Source organism: Ciona robusta, chromosome 9, assembly GCF_009617815.1.
Source record: "Ciona robusta chromosome 9, ASM961781v2".
Lineage (NCBI taxonomy): Eukaryota > Metazoa > Chordata > Ascidiacea > Phlebobranchia > Cionidae > Ciona > Ciona robusta.
Window position 1 is genome coordinate 2,501 of NC_143243.1, and position 8,694 is coordinate 11,194.

At 39.9% G+C, this 8,694-nt stretch overlaps 4 protein-coding genes across 6 annotated transcripts in view; 1 reads left to right on the plus strand and 3 right to left on the minus strand.

Moving 5' to 3' along the window:
* LOC149730474 (uncharacterized) overlaps positions 1-1,212 on the minus strand; it is a gene marked incomplete at its 5' end in the record, with an annotated part of 1,583 nt that extends 371 nt beyond the window's left edge. Inside the window, 2 exon segments of the mRNA XM_089884866.1 lie at positions 1-1,104; positions 1,106-1,212. The exon segment at positions 1-1,104 is cut by the window's left edge and continues 371 nt beyond it. Of these exon segments, the coding sequence (XP_089740992.1) occupies positions 840-1,104; positions 1,106-1,212 (372 nt within the window).
* Positions 1,213-2,032: 820 nt separating this feature from the next.
* Positions 2,033-5,008, plus strand: LOC149730475 (neuropeptides B/W receptor type 2-like). Its single transcript, XM_089883923.1, has 10 exons — positions 2,033-2,217; positions 2,299-2,461; positions 2,513-2,694; positions 2,753-2,821; positions 2,878-2,931; positions 2,987-3,149; positions 3,973-4,188; positions 4,239-4,345; positions 4,402-4,473; positions 4,872-5,008. Exons 1-10 carry the CDS (start codon positions 2,051-2,053, stop codon positions 4,954-4,956), a joined length of 1,278 nt encoding a protein of 425 aa, XP_089740049.1. The 5' UTR covers positions 2,033-2,050; the 3' UTR covers positions 4,957-5,008.
* On the minus strand, positions 4,856-5,717 carry LOC149730476 (uncharacterized). 2 transcript variants are annotated; one of them, XM_089883922.1, is made up of 3 exons: positions 5,198-5,717; positions 5,050-5,146; positions 4,856-4,997 (listed from the first exon to the last, which is right to left on the minus strand). In XM_089883922.1, the coding sequence occupies exons 1-3, from the start codon at positions 5,441-5,443 to the stop codon at positions 4,987-4,989; spliced, it is 354 nt and encodes a 117-aa protein (XP_089740048.1). In that variant the 5' UTR covers positions 5,444-5,717; the 3' UTR covers positions 4,856-4,986. The 2 variants fall into 2 exon arrangements, with proteins under 2 accessions (XP_089740048.1, XP_089740047.1); XM_089883921.1 differs by lacking the exon at positions 4,856-4,997 and having other exon boundaries at positions 5,012-5,146.
* Positions 5,718-5,873: 156 nt separating this feature from the next.
* LOC149730477 (parafibromin-like) lies at positions 5,874-8,501 on the minus strand. 2 transcript variants are annotated; one of them, XM_089883893.1, is made up of 11 exons: positions 8,320-8,501; positions 8,088-8,263; positions 7,891-8,036; positions 7,478-7,637; positions 7,185-7,420; positions 6,992-7,126; positions 6,754-6,942; positions 6,568-6,707; positions 6,412-6,512; positions 6,219-6,360; positions 5,874-6,162 (listed from the first exon to the last, which is right to left on the minus strand). In XM_089883893.1, exons 1-11 carry the CDS (start codon positions 8,448-8,450, stop codon positions 6,126-6,128), a joined length of 1,593 nt encoding a protein of 530 aa, XP_089740019.1. In that variant the 5' UTR covers positions 8,451-8,501; the 3' UTR covers positions 5,874-6,125. The 2 variants fall into 2 exon arrangements, with proteins under 2 accessions (XP_089740019.1, XP_089740018.1); XM_089883892.1 differs by having other exon boundaries at positions 7,185-7,423; positions 8,320-8,500.
* Between the last annotated feature and the right edge of the window lie 193 nt (positions 8,502-8,694).

Genomic DNA, 8,694 nt, shown 5'->3' on the forward strand with positions numbered 1-8,694 from the left:
ATTGTTCATAATTCGTTAATTCTCTTGCAAGGCACTTAACTTCGTAAATATTGGAGGTAGAATTAATTTTTAGGCACCGTTAGAATGGTATTAATGAGACGTATAATATAAATGCAACCCTTTTTAATTTTGACCTATATTTAAAAAAATATCCGCAACCCGCACATTTTAAAGGGATCCCACTTGGTTAGCATGTAGTTTGGTTTGTTGCCCCACAGGTATAACATGGCTGTTATCATGATTTAAATATAGTTGGTTTTTATTATGTTTTAAACAAACTTTCACTTGTGGAGAATCCTCCCGTATGTTACAGATTAGGCTGGTGGGAAGTGTTAGAGGTTATAGGGGCTTAGTTACTGTTTAATGGTTAGCAAATAACGTAGGGGCGGATTCTTCACTAGCACTAAACTTATTGTAGAACATAGTCAAAGGCTACAAATATAAAACAAACCTTTCTTTAGCATTCAAAACCAACCAACAATTCGTGATTCTTGGCATCGCAACAACTAATCCTGGCAAACACTCGCTATCTTACATACAGCGACTTCTAGAAACTTCGATCTCGGTTTGGCGCGCTTTTTCGCCATTATTTCACCTTTGACCGCAAGAAGTCAAATCCACTTCCTACGTCATACAAATGGTGAATTCGCCAAAAGTTGAAAATACATAAGTGCATTCACAGGAAATATAAAAACACTTAAAGATTAATCTCAGCTGAATGCTGCTTTTCATATACAGTGAAAGTTACAAGTAGAAAAATATAGAAAGCTTTAAAATGTTGACATTAGAATATCCTCAATAACGTGCTAACATACCATGACAATGGTGTAGCTGGTCGATCAAGCTTCGTAATGTTTGTTAAGTGTCTGCTTGGTGCAGAACCAACTTTTTTTTCGTAGAGGATTCTTTATTAGTTTTACAAACAACCCGAATCCCATGCCATCATCGGACTCTTCTTCAGACTCCTCTTTCTTCGCCTCTTCTTTGGGGGCCTCATCTGCGGCTGCCGCACCACCACTAGAGGCAGTAACAGCACCACCAGATGGTACGCTTGCAATTTTTTCATTTCCTGCCGCAATTCCTTCTTCCAAGTTCTTTCCCTTCCTTGATGACAATGTTAAGTTTATCATCATCTACGTCGAAGCCGACGCTGCCCAAGATATTCATGATATCGCTGGATGACGGGCTTTCGTTTTCACTGAGAGCGGCGATAAATAACGTAGAGCATGATTTAAGTCAGATTAGACAAGAAAAGATGATGCCACAAAAGTTTTTGTAAAAAGCCAACTTATGTTATTCTTGTGATTAAATTAGCTGTAACTACGTTGTAACCACACGGATTCTACTTACTCTGTCACAAACCGGCAGGTGGCGCACCGCAGCTGACGTCACGTTTACCGAACACGATTTTTGTCGTCACATATCGTCTTCTAGGTATTTTGATTTCAAATAATATAAAATTCTTAGTAAGTTACTAACCGAAACTGTACGTATAACACCAAAACAACAACAAGTGTGTAAACGACATCCGTTATAGCGGTGGTAACCTTTTTACTACATTGCTTGATATATGCTCTTGCATCCTGGAGACGACGACCAAACAATCGATATATCTGTTTCTCATTATATATTATATCAAACATAACCCGTTTTGCAGCATTTTCTTAGTTGACAATTATTTATTTACCCGAATTGTCCATGAAACGAAATTAACTCTTCCCAGTTACCACAGAACTTTGGAAACTCTTTTAGCGGTGCGGCAATTGTAAAGTCTTAATTTCAGTATTTGCACTTTGACAAAATTTTGTTACTTTGACCAAATTTTGCTATTTTAAGAGTATTTCTTTTATAAGAATGGTAGTTTAACTACCATTAGGTGTCTTAGACGCTAACGGCGCCCACGATAAAAAAAAAAAAAAAAAAAAAAAAAAAAAAAGATTTTTGTCGTCACGTAATCGAATGACGTCACGGAAATGTTTTGAAGGTTTAGGAAACCTTTTTGTGACGTCACATAACAAAGGAAATGGAAGCGACAGGTCGGTAAGCGCGCATGAGGTATACGTTGGTTATTTCTTTGTTTATTTCAGGATACGAAAAAACTATTTTGCCGAAAATCGTATTTTCGGGAATTGTTTGTGGATTTGGTTTAGTTGGAAATTTAGGCGTCGTGTTCGGTAACTTGGTTTGGCGCGATTTCGCGAAATCTACGACGCATTGGTAAGTGTGGGGGGGTTTAATGGTGGGGTGGTTTAATGGGGCGGGGGTTTAATGGTGGTGAGCGATCATGTCTCATTGCAGGTATGTACTTCAACTTGCTTTAGCGGATTCCATGTTCTTGTTTACTTTACCATTCCAAATGTTAGAAGATAATAACGGTGGTTGGAAATACCCAGAGTGGATGTGTAAGGGAAAGGAAACGATATTATTCCTCAACTATTACGCATCTATCCTGTTTCTTACGGTGAGTATTTTGTTAAGAATCAATCGAACTTGAAACAAGTCTATATTCAAGATCATGGCACTGGATCGGTACGTTGCCGTGTGCAAAAGTTTTTCACCTTTGTTTCGAAACCTCCGCGAAATTCGTGTCGCTGTTGTCGCTTCCATTGTCATTTGGATTATTTGTTTGCTGATGACGATTCCTGTTATTAAGTACAGCCACAAGGTGGGAGTAAAAGGCAACTGTACTTGCGGGTGAGAATGATGTCATGTATGACGTCACAATGATGTCATAATGGTTGTTTGTCTTAAGGTACAAGTTTCCTCATTTCAATTTAAATGAAGACTTGCTGCCGTTTAGCGGCGACGAAAAACATTGCAAGTAATATTATGTTCGCACAATGCAATTATGACGTAATAAAGACTTTTATTCTTCAGCAATCCAGAAGAAATCCTACAAAACTATGATTATGAAGCAACAGACCTATATCTGTAAGCATTGTGACGTTTAATTACGCCATTACGAACATTGTGACTTTTATTTTAGACATATGAACAATGAATCTCACTATGACGTCACAATAGAAAATCACTATGACGTCACAATGAATGACGTGGATTTGTTGCATTGTCATTACTGGTCACGTGCTCCAGGATTCCACCAGCTTCATATAATCAACTTTGCCATAATGTTCATCTTGCCCCAATGTTCCATCTTACCCCAGTGTACCATCTTACCCCAATGTTCCAACTTACCCCAATGTTCTATCTTACCCCAATGTACTATCTTACCCCAATGTACCATCTTACCCCAGTGTCCCATCTTACCCCAATGTAACATCTTACCCCAATGTACCATCTTCCCCTGGTGTACCATCTTACCCCAACGTACCATCTTCCCCCCTAGTGTACCATCTTACCCCTAGTGTACCATCTTGCCCCAGTGTACTATCTTACCCCAATGTACCATCTTCCCCCAGTGTACTATCTTACCCCAATGTACCATCTTACCCCAGTGTACTATCTTACCCCAATGTACCATCTTCCCCCAGTGTACCATCTTCCCCCTAGTGTACCATCTTCCCCAAATGTACCATCTTCCCCCTAGTGTACCATCTTGCCCCTAGTGTGCCATCTTTCCCCTAGTGTACCATCTTACCCCAATGTCCCATCTTACCCCAATGTACCATCTTCCCCCAATGTACCATCTTCCCCCTAGTGTGCCATCTTCCCCCTAGTGTGCCATCTTCCCCCTAGTGTGCCATCTTCCCCCTAGTGTACCATCTTTCCCCTAGTGTACCATCTTTCCCCAATGTACCATCTTTCCCCTAGTGTACCATCTTTTCCCTAGTGTACCATCTTTCCCCTAGTGTACCATCTTCCCCCTAGTGTACCATCTTACCCCAATGTACCATCTTCCCCTAGTGTACCATCTTTCCCCTAGTGTACCATCTTACCCCTAGTGTACCATCTTTACCCCTGTAACTAAGTGTGCATTGACCATGATCCTTATTTAACAATGTCTATTGTTAGGTAATGTGTACGTCATATGGGCTAATAATCAGACGTATGACGTCATCGTGCACGCGCAGTTCGAGTAGACGCGGTGTGACGTCACAAGCAGAGCGCGATATCCGCCGCATAACAATAATGTGCGCAAGTTTGATCGTTTGTTTCACCTTGTGCTGGCTTCCATACCACGCCGTGCATTTGGCAAAGATTGTGGGGATTCATTCGCCACGGAATGACGTACGTATTACGTATGTATTATTTATGACGTAATAATGACGTCATGACAGGTGAACTACTGCCGGGTAATCCCCATAGTTAGTACCATGTTGGCATACTCGAACTCGATGTTAAATCCTTATCTTTATATCTGGTTTACTATGGACGTATGCAAAAGGTTTGTGATGTCATAATCATGGTTTATTACGTGATAATAACGTATTCTGACGTAAGATCTGCGCCAATGAGGAGTGTCGATGTTGAAATTGAACGGGAGGATGGTTCGAATAATATGGGAGCAGTGAGGTGGGTGTGTGGTTTTTTTTTGGGGGGTTATGGGGGTGGGGGGTTATGGAGGTGGAGGGTTATGGGGGTGGGGGGTTATGGAGGTGGAATTATGGGGGGTTATGGGGGTGGGGGTTATGGAGGTGGGGTTATGGGGGTGGGGTTATGGGGGTTTGGGGTTATGGGGTTTGGGGTTATGGGGTGGGGGTTATGAAGGTGGGGTTATGGGGTTTGGGGGTTATGGGGATTTGGGGTTATGGGGGGGTTGTGGGGGTTTAGGGTTATGGGGGGCGGTTATGGGGGTTTGGGGTTATGGGGGGGGGTTATGGGGCTTTAGGGTTATAGGGGGGGTTATGGGGGGTTTGGGGTGTATATTACAATATATATTAGGGAGCAGTTTTATCTTTTACTCCACGCAGAATGTCCCGATTAACGAGCAACGCGAAAGCAACGATGGAAAAGTCGAAGTGTGAAGTCATAGATAGACCAGAAGTACAACAATAATAAACGAAGTGACGTCATAACAAACAATGTTCAAAATTCACCTAGAAGTAAAATGAGGTCATAATTAGATTTATGACAACACAATCAACTTACAATCGCAATGTTTGAGTGCCTTCGATTGTCCAATCATTATGACGTGACAACCGTCGTCTCGAGTGAATGGAACAATTATTCGATTCGAGATTTCCACCTATATGACATCATTTAGTCTTTATTACGTCACAACACAATAACAATAAACCTGTATTTTATCTAGAATTCCATTTCTTTCAAGCACACGAAACATATACAATCTTCTATTGTTCTGGGAATGCCATTCACCGTTGTTTCGGTTCGAAACCACAATCATAGGAATTGTATTTAATAACTTTGGATGTAAAGTTAACTTTGCGATAACTCCGTTTATTTCTTCACAATTAGAAAATCTTGCTGGAATAAATTCTTTTGAGAATCTGATATCGCTTGGTTTCATAAAGACTACGTCCATAACGATGTTGAACCAACACTGCAAACATTCATATCTTTCCTGTGTACATAACGTCTAATTTATCAATATACCGACGTCACAATATTATGTTTGTGACGTACCTGCCAGTTGCATTATGACGCAATATACCCCAATCATGACACAACAAAATTAACAAATGGATAATTTTTTACCAAATTTTGTCAAAATTAAAATGTCGCCTCAAACCAAAGCCAGAAACGTGAGGTTTGTGAACAACAACACACAAATGCAAGGTTGGTCTGCTTGTTTGGGAAATCAGTATTAAACAATTTAAATATTTTTAGAATATGTTTTGATTAAAATGCTGCGGTATGCTGCCACCAAGTGCCCAGAAGACGACTTTGAAAGAATTTGTCAAAAATTTAAAATAAATGGTGATGACGTCACAACTATAATGTCACAAGAAGGCAAGAGTTTTCGGGATCGTTTATTTAAATTGTTTACAATTTGGCGAGAAAGGTAAAAAAATGCAAAAATATTGATAATATTTTAACCCCCTTCCCCTAGACAGCCCGTCGCACCAGATGTTGTTCAGCAAAAGTTTATTCACGCGATAGACTTGGTCGACCTTCCAAGACTTGTGTCTCAACTGCGAGCCATCACAACTTATACAAAAGCAACTCGACTGTAGCGTTCGTTGTTCAATATATTTACCAAACGCTCAGAACCTCAAATGACTTTTATGTTTGCGCATATACCTGTATGTTAATGCATTACTATAACTATGGTTAAGACAATTAAAATTTAGAAATACCTGTCCAAAACCTCCCAAAACTTGAGCAACGCAGCCCGATCCATATGTCGCTTGTGTTCGCTCAGCGGCAAAACATGAACATTCCATTTCGAAATGTTTGTCTCCATTTTTTGCTCCAAGAACTTCAAATGAAAAGCTTGAACTAAAAATAAATGGTGTTTTATGTGAAATAAATATTTTATTTCTATGTTACTTTTAGCGAAGATGTCGACAGGGGACCCATCTTGAAGCAACCACGGCCACCCCTTGAATTGCCACGCGGGGCCCTGAACAAAAACCCCGACCACTCTATCCCTGTAATAATGGAACCAATGACATCATAATCACTATTATGACATCACAATCGTACCAATCATCATGACTTTGTAGTTTACTGATATTATCGATTACGCGATATGGGACCGTAGTGTCTGCATTCTTCCGACGCTGGATTAAAACTTCATTGTCCCGACGAGCGCCTCCACATTTCTTTTGTTCCGTTGAAACAAACTAAAGTACAGTTTTAATAAAACATTTAAAATACGAACAAACCAACTTTTAAGTCTTGCAAAATATCTTTTGCATTGTAAAGCGTGATAAGCGATGTTGTAGAAGCGGGAATCAAGATGATTGGTGTTCTCGAAACTCGCTTTGGAGGTTTCTGCGTTGTTGCCATTGGAGGGGGAGCTTTGGATCTTGGTTTAGTGTTCGGTGGAACATGACTCTTTCTTGCAGCTGCTCCTTCCTAATAGAAATCTTATAAAACTAGGTTTATAACTCCCCACCTCACCTACCATGACAGACTTAAGACTCATGTCATGATATGACCCCATTGTGTCGATACGAAAACCCAAAGTTTCTTCTTTTCCTCGGAATCTTTCCTGATCGTATCGACTATAACCTGCTTGCGGGAGCGACTTTTTGGTGTTCTGTAAAAAAACAAGAACAAATAAAAACAAGAACAAATAAAAACAAGAACAAACAAACCGCTGCATTTGTTTTGGAAGGTGGTGCCATCGTGTGGTTGTTTAAAAGTTCTTTATCTTGGGGTTTCCCCTCCTCTTTAGCTTTAATTGACGACAAAATCGCAAAAACATTTTTGCTGAAACTTTTCCCGGCGCTTTGAAGCACGGTTGAGCGAGTTCGCCAATTTCGTTCGCGCGACAAAACATCGGACGTGATGTCTTCTGCTGACTCATCACCGAATCTTGCTGATTCATTGCCTTCTGTTAATAAACATCATAAATAACGCAACAACACCCACTATGACATCACAGTACCTTCTGCATCGACCTCTTGGATCGTTTTTCGCTTCCGAGCAACAAACTTGGCTTTCATCGCAGCAATCTTCTCAGCCGAGATCGATTCGGAAAGCGACTTTATCGTTTCCGTGGCTACGGACTTGTCACCACGACTCGCGTCAAGTCGTTCAACTAATCGCTGGCGCACAATGACAACAAAAAGAATTTTGTATTAGATTCACTAAAAAACTTATCAATATTTTAGTTTTGGTCATCGTTACAACATGGCCGCCATGATGGGGGTCTAAAAATACGAGGGTGACAAAAATAAACATCATATAAAACAGACTAATACGAAAACAAATTAAAGCAGAACACTTAACTATGATGAAACGATCATAGTTTATTTTTAGTAATATATTCTCGTCACAAGGTATCGCTGTAACACTAACTTTGTTCCTCATGGCTTTCTGGGCGTCCTCGAGTCTCGAACGTTTAGATGATGGCTCGATTGTGACATCATCGGTTCGTTTAACTTTAGTTGGTCGCTGCAAGGTTATGTCGAGAGGAGCGCTTTTATCAATGTTACTAGAAGTGGCTGCAGAAACAAAGTTAAAACAACAAAATTTAGAAATTAAATGAACCTAACCTAATTCCCCGTTTAAATATGCAAGCAAATCTTTTCTGTCCGGTCGCCGCACCACCGGTATTTCTTCAGCAGCCGCATGTCGAACGTACAACGGGTGGGATAATTTCACATTCTTTAAAAGAAATAAAATCGACTCCAACGTATAATATTCCTTTGAATTTCCCTCTTTCCCTGTTCTGTAACAATACCAATATTACGTCACAAGCACTACTATAACTCATAATAAACTCACCCCCAAATAATATAATTCGTTTTCGCATCTTTCGGCCACGAAAAGTCACCGAATATGACGTCACTATCGTGTTCTACAATTGGTTTCTTACTTAAATTATAATCGCGTAAGACGCTTAAAGCATCAGCCATCTTACCCCTGCTTTAAAACATCTACAAATAGATTCATAGAAATCCTATCTAGCTTATTTAACATGGAAATCTTATTAAACATTTATGACGTCATCGCCTATAAACACAAGTCACAATGTAATCATAGACACCTTTACATTTAAGGTGTCTATGATGTAATCAAAGATACCTAAACATATGTTGATGACGAAACTTTTACTACAGATATCTTATATACAACATCTTGGAATTCTCTGATATCTAT